This window comes from Alosa alosa, chromosome 5 (assembly GCF_017589495.1).
Source record: "Alosa alosa isolate M-15738 ecotype Scorff River chromosome 5, AALO_Geno_1.1, whole genome shotgun sequence".
Lineage (NCBI taxonomy): Eukaryota > Metazoa > Chordata > Actinopteri > Clupeiformes > Clupeidae > Alosa > Alosa alosa.
In genome coordinates, this window is record NC_063193.1 from 15,060,126 (window position 1) to 15,080,125 (window position 20,000).

Consider the following 20,000-nt stretch of genomic DNA (forward strand, 5'->3'; position numbering starts at 1 on the left):
TATATGTGTATGTGAGCTGATACTTGTTTATGACCCTATTTATGTCTCTGTTACTCTATGTTTAAATGTACAGCAAGCCTCTTTCTATGTCTGGGTGGGTTTATGGGTAAGGGTACAATTACATATTTTCTGATGACTATGTCTCTCTCTCTCTCTGTTTGTGTGTGTGTGTGTGTGCACGTGTATGTCTTGTACATACTTTGCAGATGCGGGCCACTCGGGCTACAGTGAGCTCTGGATCGCAGTCCAGGTCGACGGCACGCTCGCTGAAGAAGAAGTAGATCTTATCATCGTCACCCTCGCTGCTGCTCCGACTCTCCCTCACCACCGCTGAGCCCACAAACTCTGGCTCTGCAAGGACACACAGTGTTAATATGTACACACACACACACACAAATGTGTATACACATACACACACTAACTCGCAAAAACATGTGCACAAACATTCAAACACTGAGCTACTGGTTTAGATTAAGACTGTGTGCCCTTGAATATTTCAGAGAATCAATACACTGGAGGACAGATTAGTATACTCACCACCAAGCCATGTAGGTTCACTTTTCATGCTGTAGTGCTGCTGGCCCAGGTTACGCAGAATCACTGGTTCAGTGCCCAGGAAATTGTTGAAGGTGGCAGAGTACAGTTCTTTATCTGAAATAACACACTGCGGATTACAACTATGACCATTACTGGGTAAACCATTTAGGCTATTAAAGCCATCGATACATGACCATATCTATTTACGTGCTTGTAACTGAACTCACCAATGATGAGACCGGTGTAGCTCTTAGCAGGGTCATATGGACACTTTCCCTTGCCATCCTCCAGGGCGGCAGTGTTGAGACTGAAGTGGTCAATGTTCTGCACAGGGGGAAGGAGAGGGTGGACACAGAACACAGGTGGTCAAGACAGAACCGTTTTGGCCGCGGGTAGCGGCGTCTGGCTGTGACAGCCACAGCTGCAGCCTCCAGGGGCAACATACACACACACACACACACACACACACACACACACACACACACACACACACACACACACACACACATTACAACTTGCCATACGCCTTAGCTGATCACAATCACCCCGTTTCTAGCACATACACTTCACCCTGCCCAGTGGCCCATGGGTGGGGAGAGCACGGAGGTCAGATTGACACAGGGAAAAAAAATACTGGACCTAATCAAAGCCTCCGCTCATCCCTGGGTGGCTAAACACAAACATTGGACTTTCTGAAGGGTGAGGCACTCACAATGAAAGCACACTTGGGCTGGAAGGCGTAGGTACCGCAGGTGTAGAGATGTGTGTGATCGTAGCTCTGCAGGAGTCGGATGTAGTTGAAGCACTCCGTCTGCAAGTGGGAGAAATAGAAATAGAAAGAGAGAGAGGGAGGGGGGGGAATTAGGACACAAATGCAAGAAGAAACTACAGAGAAAATAGCTGAAGGGATTTCACCCCAAACTGTGCCTACCTGGTTGTTTTTTCCCTTCGAAGCGCACTCTTTCTTCTTGTCCTGAGGGGCTGGCCACTCAATCTGCACACAAGAGATAGAGAGACCAGAGCGAGAGAGAGAGAGAGAGAAAGAGGGAGAGAGAAAGAGAAAAAAGAAAAACCATGAAAAAGGGATAAGTGACTATAAGCTGCACAGACTGGTTTACAACATCCCCCCACTTTAAAGTGCTCCTTTATGTACCTTTTGTGTTCTTTCCCAAAGGAGAAATATTGACTGTTCTGTGTAGCTTGCGGCTGATATTAACGGTTTTGTCAGCTAGCAGTTACTTTTACCAACGCTACTTTAGATTTACACAGTAAAAGCTGCAGTTAGCAACTAACCCTGAATCAGCTCTGGCACAGCTCCGGCTGAGTCATGGCTGAGTCATGGCAGACCAGCGTCAGACCTGGCCCTGTGTACTGTTCTCTAGGTATTTTAACAGTAATTGTGCTCAATGGGAATTGCGCTGGTGGTATTAGCACAGCTAGCTCCAAGCTCTGGCAGTTCATCTGTCAGCTTGGCGCTGAATAATTCTTTTTTTTACCTGAGGCCTCAGTTGCGTGCTGATGTCATTGGGGTCCAGGGCGAAAAGGGCCTCTCTTGCGCCGACATACAGCACCTTGTCATGCTCGGACAGCGTCAAGATGCTGTAATTGCACACTCCCGCCGCGTGAAACCGCGCCATGCTGTCTGACACTTCTAAGGAAGGAGAAGAAAGACACAGACAGCGAGAGAGAGAGAGAGAGAGAGAGAGAGAGAGAGAGAGAAGGTTAAAGTGAGACATTGAGACAGTGTTACTTTCATAACAGTACTTATGTACAGTACTTCATTACTCTCGTCTTCCCTGTGCTGCCTATACAGACAACAGACTCCGGTGAAAAAATTGTGATGCTGGCTTTTTCCGTAAAGTGACACTATTAAGGCAAGGGGATCATTATGAATAATGTATCTTGTTCACACTGAAAGCAGAACCTGAGCTCCTAAAAGGAAGAGGCGTCAGGTCTGATTTACAGCCGGCCATCGTGTACAGACAAACCGACTGAAGCCCTGTCAGACCTGACTGGATTGAACAAACAGAGGAGGAGAGATGGAGGGGGAGAAGAGGGAATGAGAAAAGGGAGGATAAAGACAGGGTAGATGAAGGAAGGTAAAAATATGGGATGAGAAAGACAAAGGAGAAGGAGAAAGATAGAGTGAAGGAGAACAGGAGAGGAAAAGAGATAAAGGGATAGAGTGATCGCCTTAGGCTTGAGAGAGACAGCAATAGGAAGCAGAATTCGAAAACAGGGAATCAGTGTGGAAGCTCAGTTATTACCTAGAGAACAGCAGTGTATTAATATTAGAGTGCAGCCTGCGCCAAGAAGAGAGGGGAGCAGAAGAAAGGAAGCAATGTCCCTGGAGGCAGGCAACGCACATCTGCTGGGCTTCACAGACAACTAGCACGGCAAGCACACACACACACACACACACACACACACACACACACACACACACACACACACACACGCCTGAAGAGTGCCTCTGGATACCTGCTCACCATCTCAAGTGTTTCGCCCAATCACACAGAGACTTTGGCTGCGCTTGTAGAGAGTCATTTTTAATTATTGCTCACCGCAGATGTCAATAACATAGCAGCTATAGGGAAAAGGGGGGTGTATTTACTTTGTACCACCACAGAGGGGCAGCCTTGAGGCTTATGCACACTTTGGGGGACAGGGTGTGTGTGTGTGTGTGTGTGTGTGTGTGTGTGTGTGTGTGTGTGTGTGTGTGTGTGTGTGTGTGTGTGTATGTGTATGTGTGTGCTAATATGTGTCTGTGTGTGTGACTGTGTGTATGTTTGGGAGGGTGATAAATGAGAGATCCCTTTTGTGTTCCTTGTATTTCGTATGACAGAGCAGCAGCCAAGAACGCCGTGGTGAGGAACAGCCGTGGGAGTAGTCAGGAATAATGAAGAGAGACGACAGAGATAGAGATAGGCCGAGAGAGAGAGAGAGACAGAGAGAGAGAGAAAGCAGCAGAAAAAAATTGAAAAAGAAGAAAGAGGAGTGAAAAAGAGAGAATGCCCTCCCGACTTTGGCGCTGAAGGATGGATGAAAGAGACACAAAACGAGGAGAGCCGAATCCCAAAAATAGGCCAAAGTGATGAAACAGATGTGCGCGTTTGACAGAGGAAAAGAGGTGTGTCGGGTCGCCAGAGGACAACCTCCCTCTGCCCGCTGAGATGATGGGTCCACCTCTAGTCCTGACCTAAATGAGAGATGAAAGATTCAAAGCACAGGGTCAAGAGTGTGTGCCTGTATATATTTGCGTGTGTGTATGTGCCTGTGTGTGTGTGTGTGTGTATGGGGTGGGACCAGGCTGGGCCATGGAGCTGGACTCACTTAGGTCTCCTCTGATGTTTGTCCATGTGTGTGTGTGTGCGTGTGTGTGTGTGTGTGCCTAAGCTGCTCCACAGCTCTTTTCAGAGACAGATTTACTATAAATACAGCCAGGCTCTGCTTATAGCTCATAACCACCGCACAGCTCAACACACTGCTGTAATTAAAGGGCTATTTTAAGCTCTTTGAAGCAGTAACATGGAGACAAAAAAATATATTACACAGACACAGAGGCACACACACACACACAATCACACACACACACAATTACACAAACCATAATACAAACACAACCACTAACACTATTTTCTCGCCCTCTGGAAGAAGAAAAAGACCTGTCAGAGTTGCATCTCTTTGGCAGAGACCCATTGAGAAGCAAAGCAAGGGTGGGACCGAATGAGAACAGAGAGAGAGAGAGAGAGAGAGGGATGTGTGGGGCTGCAGGGGGTTGGAAGGAGATGGAGAAGGAGCGAGGGAGAGAGAGAGAGAGAGAGAGAGAGAGAGAGAGAGAGAGAGAGAGGGAGTGTGTGTGTATGAGCGACGGCTGTAATTGCTGTAGATTACGTGAGGGAGTGGTGCAGAGGGGCACAGGGAGATGTCGAGCGGAGGAGTGCGATTGCAGACAGGGAGGAAATGTAGAAGTGGATTAACACAACAAAACAAAATAAACACACACACACACACACACACACACACACACACACACACACACACACACACACACACACACACACACACACACACACAGAGGGAGACGGCAGCAGCAGAGGAGTAGACAGGCAGGCAGTTTGACTGGCAAAGCGGAGAGAGTGAAAAAAGAGGAGAAAGAAAGAAAGAAAGACATACATGTATGATGTATGAAAAGGAGACACTAGAGAGAAAGAGAGACAGAGAGAGAGAGGGAGGGAGGGAGAGAGAGAGAGAGAAAGAGAGAGAGGGAGGGAACAGTTGATGGAGAGTGCTGTGACGGGAACCCTATTGAGCTGTACCAGCCATGAAAGAGAGAGGGAGAGAGGGAGGAATAGAGAAAGAGAGAAGGAGACAGGGAAGGATGGAGAAGGGGTAGGCGGTAATTGCCGGAGATTATGAGAGGGAGTGGTGCACTAGTCGAGTATGGGAGTGCGACGGCTGATGGGTTGAAATCATATAAGTGGATTAACACCAGAAAAAAGACGAGAAAACACCAAATCAGACACCAAGAGGGAGCTGAGGAGAGGGAGAGAGTGAGAGGAGCGAGTCTCCAAGAGAATAAAAATCGAGTGCTTTGGGGAACTTTTCTTACAGACAGCCGCACATACATACATACACACCAGGCCAATACTGGACAGAAAGCTGAGAGAAAGCAAACCAAAATAGAAGCACGAACGACGCAGACAGTGGGGGAGGAGGGGAGGAAAGGTTATGACTCAGTGTAGAGCGCTGTAGGAGTCCGGAGCTCAGTTTTGCTCCAGTGGTGACCTTTTCTGTGGAGTGGCACCTTTGAAAAGCCCCTCCGCCGGCTGGTGGGGGTCGGGGCTGGCTGACAGGTGGATTGATGCGGGGTAAAAGACCTGCGCTCGCTAGCCAGCTGTTGGGCCAACAGTAAGATCTGGGCACTCAGGACGAGGGGGGTGGGGGTGGGGGGTTTATCTGCTCCTAGTGATAAATCCTGGATCTATAAAACCAGCACTGGATAGAGTGCCTCTTAGACATGTTACGGGGCTTTCTGACAGCATAACACACAAGTGTGCTAAAATTGTGTATACCTAACATAAGATTGTGTATCCACAAGTCTTGGCAGAAGCACAGGCACAAATGCATGCATGGGTGGGACATGGACAGACATACACCCGTCTGACCACTGTGTACATTGATGTGCACACCAACATACATAAAGACATGCACACACACACACACACACACACACACACACACATACACATACATGCATGCTTAGACACACACACACACACACACACACACACTGTATGTAGACTATGTATACTGACACACACATAAATACACACAACACACACACGCTGCAGGCTCCACCTTCCCCTGTGGAACCAGTCATTACAGTAATTGGGGGTTAGAGAGTGTTCTGCTGGGACGGCACGGCCGGCCTCTCTCTCTTCCTCTCTCACACACACAGCCCTCCCTCCCTCCCTCCCTCCGTTCCGTCTTCCACTCCTGCGCACTCCTCCCCGGTGCGCGCCGTGAGCAGCCATTACCGTGCCCACCGCGCTCGCCCACTTCCTGCATTTGTCAAATTTGTCGGAAGCTGAGAAGCTGCGGAGCTGAGGTCGGTGGGACAGGGAGGGTGGTGGCACGGGACATTGTTACCGCTCTGTGCTCACTCATCTGGAACTGCGGCCATACAAAAATCCAATCGCTAGATTAAAGCCTCAGTGCCAGGCATTCCATCTGTCTCTCTCGCTCTCTCTTTCTCTCACTCTTTCTCTCGCTCTCTCACACACACACACACACACACACACGCATGCACATGTACATGTACACATACACGTACATACACACACCCATCCAACATGCACACATACACTTATCTATAAACACACATACCACTACACATACACATGCCCACAGAAACACTTTTCTCTCTGTGTCTTTGGCTTTTGATTATAAAGAACGCCAGTTGATTCTTTCTTTGTCTTTGTTTTTCTTTGACAGCGGTGCGGTGGTTAGTGAGATAGAGTGTGTCTGTGGGAGGACAGCAACAGTGGGGGTGGGGCGGGGGTGCGAAGGGCCAGCAGGGAGGCTTCCCGTCTCCATGATAATAAATGTTGTAGTTGTCTCCGAAGGCCACCGGGTTAACAAGCTTATTTTTGAGCTGCACATTTGAAAACAAGCGACTAATGGGCAGCTCAATTCAAATGCAGCCTGAGCCTGATGAGTGAGGAAAAGAGGTGAAAATAGGGAAAGAAAGAGCAAGAGGGGGAGGAAGAGGAGAGAGAGAGAGAAGGGAAGGGAGAGAGAGAGAGAGAGAAAGTAGTTCGATTTGTTTGTGTTTCTTCCACACATAATCACAGAGGTGGGGTCAGCACAGAGGGGTGTGGAGGGAGGTTGGGGGTGTTGTGGGAGTAAATATTATCTCTGCTCTCATCTCAACCCCCTCCAAAAACTAAACTCTAAATCCCTCAAACTGCCTGTCCAAGCACTCTGCATACACACTGACTCGTTTGCCACACCCTCTCTCACTCTCTTGTCTTCCTCTCTCTTTTCTTTCTGTTGTCCTTCTGTTTTCCTCCCAAGCCTCTATCCTTTTTGTTTTTTTCCTCTCCTAGTCCTTCACTGAAGCTACATAGGCAGAACTATTGTTTATGTGGTTTGCTGTTCATATACAGCCACACGCGACACGACACAGCATGCACAAGGTTAGGGTCTGTGTATTTTTCTTCCCTGTCCCTTTCTGTCTTTCTTTCTTTCTTTCTTTCTTTTCTTTCTTTCTTCACTTCTTTTGCACCGTCTCTCCACTCGTGTTTGCTCCTCTGAGACCATTTCCTGCCCTTTTAAGGCAGCATGCTTGCAACTCCCATTCTCTCCTCTTCAGCTGAAATAAAGGAAATCTCTGTCTCTCAATTCAATTCAATTGGCTTTATTATCTCTCTCTCTGTCACTCTCTCTTCCCTCTCGTGATTGTGTTTGTTTTCTCTGACCAGAGTTTATTGTGTCCATCTGTTTGCTTGTGTGTTATGACTTTGTGAGTTGGTCAGACAGTGCAGGCAGCATCGGGGGTTGGTTTTTAAGTGAATTAGTGAGTGTATTTCTGTTTCAGTGCAATGTTGACTGCGTGTCGACTTAAAAATAAAAAAAAAATAGTAAAAAAAATGTGTGCCAGTCAATCCCGACACCCGAGAGAAAAGGGGCATTTGGGGTGGGGGTGGAGTCAATGAAATTAAAACAGTGTAAGAAAGGGGGAGCAAGAGGGACTGGGGCTATTCTGACAGAGAACAACACTCTACTGTGGAGTGCACATGAAATACGAGTCTGCAGCCAGAACAGTTGAGGCTGTGAAGTTCTTATCTGAGATCTGCATGGATAAGGAAGGGAGGGGCTGCACAGGGAAGAGAAAAAAAGAAAAAATGGGAAGGGAAAAAAGGCAGAAGAAAAGAGCAGAGGAAAAAAAAGATAGTGACAGTGAAAGAGGGATGAAATAGGAGAGGTCTATAGAAAACAGTGACAGTGTCCTCAGTTGGATGTAAGAGGAACAACACCACCCCCCACCCTCCCAGCCTACCATCCACCCCCACTTCAGTTCTGAGTTTGACATCGGACCTGGAAAGAAACAGTACAGGCTTTGGTTCTGGCCCACTTACCAGTGTGCCGGACCGTCTTGCGGGGGATTGGATTCCAGTTGACACACATCGTCTTGTCCCAGCCAATGACAAGCATCAGGAGCAGGACTTTAGCTCCGCCCATGTCTCCTGTCAGTCCTGCTCTCCACACAGTTATTTTGCAGCTCCTCTGATTGGACGCCGAGAGATGGCAACTCGAGACACTAAAGGCAGTCCCCCTTGGAAGCCTGGACAGACAGAGAGAGAGAGAGACAAAATAGCATGCACATTATGGTATGTCAAAGTCACTCATTAATCCTGCCGACCAGTGTGACCCTCCATCGCCGACACTCCGTCGCGACAGTTTACTCTGCCCACTGACAGAGGCGTTCAAACAGACTCCTGCTGGCACACTGCCAGTCTAGGAGCTAGTATCTGTCGCATTAGAGGAAAAACTCAACCTACATTCCAACCTCCGTCAAGATCATTCACTCTGTTTTCATGTCAGACACAGAGCCGGCGTCTCTTCCTTTCTCTTTCTCTGCCCGGTGGAGGCGAGCGGTGAATGTATTAGTAATTATAATTTCAGTCTGTGTTTGCGAGGCATTATTATGATACCACAGCCAAGGTTCTCAGGAGAGAGGACAAACCTACAGAAGACAAAGTTCCCTGCATCTCTATGCTGCTCACTCCCCGGTTTCCACAGATCCGGGCCTAATCATCATGCGACACCTGTCTCTGTCTATTAAAAAGGGAAATTAGAACCTTGATAATGTTTGCTGATTTGAGAGCAAAAGGCATTGAATTTTAAATGCGCGTAAAATGTCAAATTGTGTTTATCATTCGAGATAACACAAACGCAGTGCCTCGGCGGCGTCTTTCGCCGGCAAAATTTATCGCCGGGGCCCACGTGCCGGGGATATTGAAAAACCCTGGGCCGATAAGCGATGGACACTCTTGTATCTGTGTGTGTGTGAGTGTGTGTGTGTGTGTGTTTGACTTGCCATTTACAGAAATGAGATGCGGAGCACCGGCACTGCAATTTCAGGCCTATTGATTTTATTTTTTTTCCCAAAGAGAGCTGTGTGCGGGCTGACAAAAAGTCCAAGATCATCGAAATGACTTGGCTTAAATGGAAGGGTAGTATAAAACTATTTGATGACTCACGGCAGGCAGGTCTTGCTGCTACTTTATTGGATCGATAGAGAGCTGCTTACTCTTTAAACGTAGAGCGTAACATTTGGAATCGCCGTGGATAAATTGTAGAGGCCATCCAATAACCCCTGTGTCTGACATTGAACATGCCAAGACTGCTGAAGAAAACAAACGTCTACTTTTCTATGCGCTCGCTTGGAAAAGTCAGGAAACCACAAACTTGAATTTGGATTGCTAACAAGGAAGGCCTCTTAGGCAAACCAAGTAGCAGGTTCAAAAGTTCTTTGTTGTCTTTCTCACTACAAAAATAAAATAAATAAAAACGCAAACTGAACAGTTTGTTGCAGCCGCTGCCAACACAGACGAAGACCTTCCATTTGCTCAGCCGAAAATTTCAGAGGCACACAGTCGCTCTGCACTCCGTGTACTGCTGACCGTATCCAATAACTTTTTAATGATGGGTTGAGGAACTGGTTTGTACCGGTTCACTAATTACATCCAACAGCATTGAAGAGACAAATATTGTCATCCTGTGTTATGAAAAGCCCGGTACCTAATTGGCCGGCGTTGAGAGAAGAAGGACAGCGAACCCTGTTTCCGCGCCCCTCCTCCCACCCCTGTGTTATGATTTGGAGCCATCCCTGAGGAGCACTGATGGAGGAGGATGCTGCTTCCGACAGTGTAGGGGGATGAGTGTGTCGGATGGGTGTCTAGGCTGGGGGTTGTGCTTCTTGTGTCTGGGCTCTTTCCTCTCTTTCTCTCTCTCTCTGTCCTTTCTGTTCCACCCTCCTCCCTTCCTGTCTCTCTCTTGCCCCCTCCCTCCATCCATCTTCCAAACCATGTCCATGTCCGTTTGCCGACTGGCATATCAAAATGGCCCGCTAGAGCCTTTTGACCTGTGACCCCCTGACCCTCTCACAGGTCACAGGTGTCCTGACCGCAGCAGAGATGTGGATGGCAGGGGGAGGGGGAGGGGGCAAGGGTAAAGATAAATGCAGATCGGAGGTAGGAGGATGTGTAAATTAGCACAAAGGCCCCACACAGACCCTTAAAGAGCACCTCCATTCTCCTCCTCCACCCCTATCCCCACCCAAAAACAAAAAGGAGTCAAAGCCAGCCCTCTTTTTATTGCTCCCACTGAGGTTTGCACAAAAGCCTGATTCACGTCACCGGCAACAGGATGGGCTAGGAGGATCATTAACCAACAACCCCCCCCCCCCCCCCCCCCACACACACACACACACAAATGGCACCCACAATCCATTGACTTTTGCTGCAAGGAGAAAAACACAATAGAGCCCTGTTACGGTACGTGGTGCTTGCGGCCCCATTCCTTTTTTTTCATCATGTGCTCGTTTTGATGTTTCAGTAACTGACATCCCTCCCCACCCAACCCCAAAAAACAACAGCAAAAAAGTGATAGAGGCAACACATCAATAATGCATCACAAAAGGCTGCTGCTGTCACAATTCCACTCATACTCCCCGGGGAGAAGGGGGTGTTGGGCGGGGGTGGGGGTGGGGTGGGGTGGCATAGAGCAGTGATCAAAGGACCAGATCTGTAACTGCCCACAGCCCACTACTCCACTCTCCCCCTCCCCCTACACCTCCCGCCGGTCCACTTCACACGCTTCTCGCAGGAAGAAGGGTTGTGACCCGACCCTCTGGCTGGGGCCCGTGGCCGCAGCTCAACCCCTGGAGCACATGGTTGGCACATCAGCCTGGTCCAGCGGGCGGGGGCGGGTGGGTGGGGCGGAGAGAATGAACGCATGGAGCGGGTGTGACGCTGTTTGGTTTATGGTGACAGCTGTGGTGTGACTGGACCGGGGGTGGTGTGTAGTACTTGTGTGTGTGTGTGTGTGTGTTTGTGTCTGTATGTTTGTATGAGTGTGTAAATGGAGTGACGGAAATGAGTTAGTGTGTGGTTTTGTGCCATCACAAAGACTGATGACGTTACAAGACTATGAGTGTGCGCCTTTTGTGTGTCTATGTGCTTGTGTGGTGGTGCCAAGGCATATATGTGTCATTCCCAGTCTCTCTGTGTGTGTGTGTGTGTGTGTGTGTGTGTGTGTGTATGTGTGTGTGTGTGTGTGTGTGTGTGTGTGTGTGTGTGTGTGTGTGTGTGTGTGTGTGTATGTGCGTGTGTGTGTGTTTGTGGCTGCCCACGTGTCTGTGTGATTGTGCTGGCAAGCTGTGCCATGTTTGAATAGGAGCAGAGAGAGGCCCAGATGAAAGCCCACTAATCAAATGGAGTTTGATCAGCTGTGGGCCTGTCTGCTAGATGTGCTCCATCCACCACCACCACCACCATCACCATCACCACCTCCTCCATCCTCTGTCTCCAGAGTCACTGATGTCCCCTTTCCGTCCCCTATAGCATGTGGTGGGGGAGAGGAAGGAGCTGAGGCTGAAGAGCAAGTGATGGGGGGCAGGGATCCAGGCCTGCGTGCAATGCATGTGTGTGTGTATGTGTGTGCGTGTGCGTGTGCGTGTGTGCACGTTCCTTTTGTGGTAGCCAAGCCCCATGATCAAGGGCTACATTATGTTTCATCAGGCTCAAGTCTGCTCTTCGTTAGAGCTCAAACGCATCAGACCCTTGCGCACTGACCCGAGCAGCTCGCCTCAAAATCACTAGAGTTAACCAGCTTCTCCCAGAAACCCATCTCACACTCTCATCCCCCATGGTGCTCTTTTCTTCTCCTTTAGCTCCTCATTTCTCTTCTTCCATGTCACTTTTCCATCTCTCAATCAGTTTCTGTTCTCTCACTCTCCATTTCTCTTACTGTTTCGTTTTATCTCTCTCTAAAACTCCTCTTTCTACATTTCACTTGCTCTTTTTTACCTCTCCTTCTCTCTCATCTGTCTCTCCCTTTCTCTGTTCATTGCTCTTGTCCTCTTCCTCTCTCTCTCTCTCTCTCCCCTTTCTCTGACCTTGTGCTGTCAGCCTGTTTAATGACATGGCACTGGTGAACACACACACACAGAAGCGTGGGCACAGACCTTGCCTTACCCAGGCCACCTTCCCCTCCTCCCCAGCCCTCCCCTCCTCTCCTCCTGCCTGGAGCCTGGAGCCTCTCTCTGGCTGCTGGGGCCTGGAGCCTCTCTCTGGCTGCTGGGAATGAAGCCCGGCTCCAGCCCTGGAGCTCTGACCTGTCATTGAGGTGGCGCTATGTGTGTGTGTGTGTGTGTGAGTGTGTGTGTGTGTGTCTATGTCTGTGTGTGTGTGTGTGAGAGTGAGTGAGTGTGTGCCTATGTGTGTGTGTGTGTGTGTGTGTGTGTGTGTGTGTGGGGGTCGATCAGACCCTCGTTTCCTCGATCAGGTGACTGGCATCGTTCACCACTCTGCTCATTAACACTGTCCACGTGTCTGTGCTTAGCCTCCGCCTCCTCTCTAACAGCATCAAGTAATCAACAGCACAGTTGTTTATTGTGTGTGTGTGTGTGTGTGTCAGTTAATCTCTTTGTGTGTGTGTGGCGATAGCGCGACATGTGATAATGCATGGCAATGTGCAACAGCCCAGCAGAGCTCAGCCCAGCACATCGCTGGCAGCATGCCACGTACCATGACTGCAATATGGATTGCAGTCACATAACAATGCAACACTATTGACAACAGTGCTGCAACGTCAATGGTTTAACATGAGCCTCTGAGTTCCAGACTCTCCCCCCAGTTCCTCTGGCAACAGCCATCGCCCCCGGTAGTCTCTAAATAAGCCCACTTTTAAATGGCTAAATATCAGCCAGTAACACATGGTTTAACTACAGAGCTCGAGGCGTGGTTAAAAAAAACAACTTACAGGAGCTCGGCAGCTATGGCTCATTACTGAACCAAGTCACACACAGACACACAAACAAAATGCACACACACACACACACACACACAAAACACACACACACACACACACACACACACACACACACACACACACACACACACACACACACACACACACACACATAACCCCAACTGCTCTGGCCTCAAGTTCAGCTGTGCGCTGCTGGCTTCCTAGGAGCACTGCTGAATTTTGCATTGCAGATCTGAGCATTTGTCTATGTGTGTGTGAGTGTGTGTGTGTGTGTGTTGGGTGTGTGTGTGTGTGTGTGTGTAACTGCATCAGAATGGTTTGTGTGTGGTGTTTGTGTGTTTGCACCTGCTATTTTTATTTCTGTGTGTGTGTGTGTTTGTTAGCCGCACAGGCTCTCCATCATGCCCCAACACTCCTGCATGGTAATCTCCTCTGCCCAGGCCGCCCACCAAGCTCCTAGGGGGGCTAATTGTCCTGTAGCCCTCCTCTCTCTCTCTCTATCTCTCTCGTTCCCTCTCTCCTCCTCCTCCTCCCATCGCTGCCCGCGGGGCCCTCCACTGCAGAGGGCATCCCGGGGCAGGTAGGGGGCACGAAGAGGGCGGGAGGGCTATTTGTGCTGTTTTCCTCTCTCTCCGTCTCTCACTTTCTCAATATTTTATCAGTTCATAGGTCTGTGGCAGTGGAGGTTGTATGGAGGGATGTGGGAAGAGAGGGAGGGAGGGAGGGAGGGAAGAGAGGATGGATGGAGGTGTGGAGGGGGAGGGGGGTCCAGTGCTGGGCTGCCGGTATTCTTCCATGGCTGCTGATTAGTCGCCTTAATGGGGGATCACGCTGGGCCTCCACTGTGCCGCGGTTGCTTGGCTGGCTCGTTCAAGCTCTCTCTCTCTCTCTCTCTCTCTCTCTCTCTCTCTCTCTGTTTCACACTCACTCTTTCTCTGTCGTCTTTCACTCTGCTCCCTCATTCTTAGTGCCTCAGGTACTTTCCTACTCTCTCTGTAATGCTGCCAATGTCTGTGACACTCTCCCGTTCTGTCTCTGTCTTTCTCTTGTTATGTCTCTCTCTCTCTCTCTCTCACATTCTCTTTCACTCTCTCTACATCAGTCCAGATCTCGTTATCTCCTTTTTCCTCCCCTCTTTCTCAGACTTTCCCCCCGTGCTCAGCCCCTCTTAATCCCTATTCTCTCTGTTTTCCTTTGCTATGTCCCTTTCATTATGGAGAGGGGAGCCACATCTACTCTGCGTAACACAGGCACAGGTCGATGGGGCTCAGGGGCTGGAGGCCAGCAGACCAGGAGATAAGGCTGATCGATGGGCCATCCGCTCGGGCTGACACACTGGCTGGACCGCCCGCCTGCCCGAGCTGGGTGGGGGGTGGAGGGGTGGAAGCTGAAAGGAGGGGTGGGGATAGCCAGGTACAGACCAACACCAGTCCAATGAGTTTGTTATGTCTGGACCTGCTGTGCTTGTTAATGTGCATTGAGGAATGTGTTTTGGCATTTGCTAACGGTCTGTGTGTGCGCGCGTGTGTGTTTGTGTGTGTGTGTGTGTGTGTGTGTGTGTGAGAGAGACAGAGGAGAAAGAAAGATGAAGCTTGAATAAGTGTGCACTGCATGTGGAGGAACAACTTGTATGTGAATATTTATGACAGTAATTGTTAATGTGTATGTGAGGAGATGTGAATGTGTCTGTCTGTGTCTGTGTACATGTGTGTGTGTGTGTGTGTGTGTGTGTGTGTGTGTGTGTGTGTAACTGCATCAGAATGGTTTTTGTGTGGTGTTTGTGTGTTTACACCTGCTATTTTTATTTCTGTGTGTGTGTGTTTGTTAGTCGCGACAGGCTCCATCATGCCCCAACACTCCTGCATGGTAATCTCCTCTGCCCAGGCCCACCAAGCTCCCTAGGGGGCTAATTGTCCAGCCCTCCTCTCTCTCTCTCTCTCTCTCGTTCCCTCTCTCCTCCCTCCTCCTCCCATCGCTGCCCGCGGGGCCCTCCACTGCAGAGGGCATCCCGGGGCAGGTAGGGGGCACGAAGAGGGCGGGAGGGCTATTTGTGCTGTTTTCCTCTCTCTCTCCGTCTCTCACTTTCTCAATATTTTATCAGTTCATAGGTCTGTGGCAGTGGAGGTTGTATGGAGGGATGTGGGAAGAGAGGGAGGGAGGGAGGGAGGGAAGAGAGGATGGATGGAGGTGTGGAGGGGGAGGGGGGTCCAGTGCTGGGCTGCCGGTTTTCTTCCATGGCTGCTGATTAGTCGCCTTAATGGGGGATCACGCTGGGCCTCCACTGTGCACGGTTGCTTGGCTTCGCTTTCGTTCGCACGCTCTCTCTCTCTCTCTCTCTCTCTCTCTCTCTCTCTCTGTTTCACACTCACTCTTTCTCTGTCGTCTTTCACTCTGCTCCCTCATTCTTAGTGCCTCAGGTACTTTCCTACTCTCTCTGTAATGCTGCCAATGTCTGTGACATTCTCGCTCTGTCTCTGTCTTTCTCTTTGTTCTCTCTCTCTCTCTCTCTCACATTCTCTTTCACTCTCTCTACATCAGTCCAGATCTCGTTATCTCCTTTTTCCTCCCCTCTTTCTCAGACTTTCCCCCCGTGCTCAGCCCCTCTTAATCCCTATTCTCTCTGTTTTCCTTTGCTATGTCCCTTTCATTATGGAGAGGGGAGCCACATCTACTCTGCGTAACACAGGCACAGGTCGATGGGGCTCAGGGGCTGGAGGCCAGCAGACCAGGAGATAAGGCTGATCGATGGGCCATCCGCTCGGGCTGACACACTGGCTGGACCGCCCGCCTGCCCGAGCTGGGTGGGGGGTGGAGGGGTGGAAGCTGAAAGGAGGGGTGGAGATAGCCAGGTACAGACCAACACCAGTCCAATGAGTTTGTTATGTCTGGACCTGCTGTGCTTGTTAATGTGCATTGAGGAATGTGTTTTGGCATTTGGTAACGGTCTGTGTGTGCGCGCGTGTGTGTTTGTGTGTGTGTGTGTGTGTGTGTGAGAGAGACAGAGGGAGAAAGAAAGTGATGAAGCTTGAATAAGTGTGCACTGCATGTGGAGAAATAACTGTATGTGAATATTTATGACAGTAATTGTTAATGTGTATGTGAGGAGATGTGAATGTCTGTCTATGTCTGTCTGTGTGCGTGTGTACATGTGTGTGTGTGTGTGTGTGTGTGTGTGTGTGTGTGTGTGTGTGTGTGTGTGTGTGTGTGTGTATGTGTCTTTGTGTCTGCATATGAGAGACGAGGGAGGGATTAGACGCAGAAGCGTCTGAGCGTCAGGTTACAGTCTTTTGTTTGTTGACATTCATATGCATCTGCCACATCCCTTCAGTGCAGTTCTCTCTCCAGTCTTCCACACCCCTTCCCCTCCTCCTCCTCCTCCTCCTCCTCACCTCCTCCTCCTCCTCCTCCTCCTCCTCCACGCTGTCCTAAATCCTCCTCATCCAGCCCCCCTCCATCTCCTCCTCCATTTCCTGCCTGTCGTATACAACTCAATCCTTCCTTTTTTCTTCCTCCCTCTTGTCTTATCTCCTCCATTTCCTCTGTACAGTACACACCCAAGACACCCCCCACCCCAACACACACTCACTCTCAACACACACACTCACTCTCACACACACACACAAACACACACTTCTGAACGCTCCCTTCCCCCCTGCCGAAGTCTCTGCATGCAAGCTCCTATCAGTCCGTGTACAGCTATTTGTGATCTGCACCCAATATCCCTGCATTTGATTCAACTCCAACTCGCTTCTTCTGAATTATACAAACACAGAAGAACACAGAGGTGGGTAGAGAAAGAGAGAAAGAGAAAGAGAGAGAGAGAGAGAGAGAGAGAGAGAGAAGAGAAAGGGACCGAGACGTTGCCTGGGGGAATTTCTTCCTCTTTTGTGTCTCTGCATTCTGCAGGTGGCGTGTGGATACAAATTACTTGGCCTGTTTGCTCCTGCTACTGTTATCCCTAGCAATTTAGCGACGACCCAGGCTACACTGTATCAGAGCGCTTATTTCATTGCGACAATTGAGATCCGCAGCAATTACTCCATAGATATTCTCTTCTCCACAAAACTCCTCCGCACAAACCCCTCGCACCCCACACAGACAGACACACACACACACACACACGCACAAACACACACACCCCACATACACACACAGACACAGACACATACACAAGTGCACACAAAGAGTCCTAACCCAGCAATCTCATACATTGTTTTATCTAGAATGAGGCACTATCTCTGAAATAGATCGCTCTGGTTTCAAAGGCCCCTCAAATGGCTATCATCTCTATGCTCCACCTCCCCATTACTCTTTCCCAGTGACCAATCTCCCCACGCTCATTTCTTCTCCTTTTGCCCATGCATTACACACACACACACACACACACACACACACACACACACACACACACACTCCCACTCTCTCTCACCCTCTCCTACTCACTCACTCCATCCATCTGTCACTACCCAATAGCAACGCAAGACCCCATCCCTCACACTGCCTGTCTTTCTATTCTTTTCTCTTCTCTCTTCTCTCTCTCTCTCTCTCTCTGTTGCCTCGTCTGGTCTCAAATAGACGCGTGTTCTTGTAGGAAGCCTCCAGCCCTGGCACTGTTTGAGTGTGTGTGTGTTTGGGTCCCTTCCTCCCCCTGCTTTAAGACTTCCTGTGGGAGCGCCGGGCAGAGCGAGCTCGCCTCACACACTGAAGGTCACATTGGGCTTGAAAGGGGAAGGGGAAGGGGGAAGGGGGTCTGCTTTCAATCAGGTTAATGTTCCTCTCTAAAGAGTGAACGATTGCACTCACACATACACACACACACACACACACACACACACACACACACACACACACACATACACACACACTTTTACACACACAAGCACATAGAGATACACAAACATCCTTCAAAGCACAAGATGACATGCAAACACACACACACACACACACACACACACACACACACACACACACACACCACACATAAAAAGCACACAAAAGGGAAACAGAGATAAAAGAGACGCAAGGGCTCAAATTCATTTGAGATGCTCTCTTATGGCCCTGGCTTCAGAGCTTAGCGCTGCATATCATATATCTGCCAACTGCCAGGCTGCCTGGTGAAAGTGAGAGGATTCATGTCAACATCAATGGTCTCATATAATAATGAGAATACAACACCACTGTCTGACAGTTCACTGCAGTATAATGTATCTTCTACTGCACAGCTTGAGGAAGGCTTGAAAACACACACACAATGCTACATGCTATACCTTTTTACAATTACTGTAAGCCATGGTTTCTTTGAGTACAGCACAAAAAAGAAGGCGATGAAATGGTAGAATGAACAGATTAGCTCAAAAACATGCTCCCAAATACACACAACACACGCATGCTGATAAACACGGTACAATGAGTGCCACAAACACATTAAGGTTTCGAGATGGACGAATAATGAATCCAGATTATTTGTAGATCAGATTATCTAAATTGAATGACCTGCAAACTTAATTTTTGGTGAATAATCAGCAGCAAGGTCCTGCTGGGAACTCACAGTAGCGTGACATGCTCACACACACACACACACACACACACACACACACACACACACACACACACACACACACACACACACACACACACATAAACACATAAACTACACCAAGCATTACACAAACATAGCCAAATGACCCATACACACGCACACATATTCACTCACAAATACTGGAGCATAGCACAAACACCCACAGAAGAGACCATGACAGGCACCCACACACACATGCATATACAACATACGTTAAAGCACACCACACACACACACACACACACACACACACACACACACACACACACACACACACAAACACATTATTGTGTGTGCATCTGCTTAAACAGTTAACCCCTTCCGCCAGTGGAGCCTTCCACCTGGGAATGAACTCCCAGTGCTAACCAAACCCAGCAGAATGGCTTTACGATCTGTTTGGAAAATCTAGGGCACACATGAACAAATATACACTTTCTCAGACACGCACACACGCAAAATCACCCCACTGGATGACCAGGTGGAAAATCCAAACACACACACCAAGGATGCACACTGACTTAGTGGGATATGCAAGCCCGGAAAACTCTCTCTTTCACACATACACATAGAGAGAGAGAGAGAGAGAGAGAGAGAGAGGAGAGAGACTAAGAGTGCATAATATCTAAAAACATTTCATCGAGCAGCTCTCAACGTGGATTTTCCTAAATAAACAGCCCTTCCAGACCTCGGTTTCCATTACCCCCCTCCCCCACGACTGGGAAAAGAGGGTCACTACACACACACACACACACACACACACACACACACACACACACACACACACACACACAGCTCCACATTAGAGAGAGAGAGAGGCTTCAGGAGAAGAGGGGTGGTAGTGGGGCTGAATTTGAAAACCACCTGCACGGACGGAGAGCCTTGACTCCAGCTCCAGCTGTTTGGAGGGAGGAGAGGAGGAGAGGAGAGGAGAGGAGGGAGGGAGAAGGGGAGGGAGGCACTTTTCAAGGCTCTTTCATTGCCTTCGCTGCCCCTCGGACAGACTGGGCCCGCGGATGCCCCAAACCGGGCTCCACTCTGCTCCTGCTTAAGCCATGTGTAGCGCAGAATGCTACATGAAAACCCCCTTTCCTTTAATAGGAAATTGCCTGTGGCCTACAATAAATGAGTTTCACCAGTGTTCCCTTTAGTACAGCAGGGCCTGGGCTGTGAGTGAATTCATGCTGGGGCCTTGCCCATCTTGCTCTCTCTCTCTCTCTCTCTCTCTTTCTTTCTCTCTATTACTTGTTGCTGCCAGGGGCCAATGCTGGCGACAGGAGTTGAAGTTATGAAGTCGGCTTCTTTTGCAAATCGATCACGACAGGCA

General features: G+C 49.2%; 1 protein-coding gene across 1 annotated transcript in view; it reads right to left on the reverse strand.

Moving 5' to 3' along the window:
* The window catches only part of sema4c (sema domain, immunoglobulin domain (Ig), transmembrane domain (TM) and short cytoplasmic domain, (semaphorin) 4C), a 45,198-nt gene that overhangs the window by 9,543 nt on the left and 15,655 nt on the right, over positions 1-20,000 (reverse strand). The window contains exons 2-8 of the mRNA XM_048243948.1: positions 8,181-8,386; positions 2,034-2,188; positions 1,469-1,531; positions 1,250-1,348; positions 765-861; positions 538-651; positions 200-351 (exon numbers count right to left, since the gene is read on the reverse strand). Coding sequence (XP_048099905.1) covers positions 200-351; positions 538-651; positions 765-861; positions 1,250-1,348; positions 1,469-1,531; positions 2,034-2,188; positions 8,181-8,283 — 783 coding nt within the window. The 5' untranslated portion in view covers positions 8,284-8,386. The remainder of the gene's footprint in view (positions 1-199; positions 352-537; positions 652-764; positions 862-1,249; positions 1,349-1,468; positions 1,532-2,033; positions 2,189-8,180; positions 8,387-20,000) is intronic.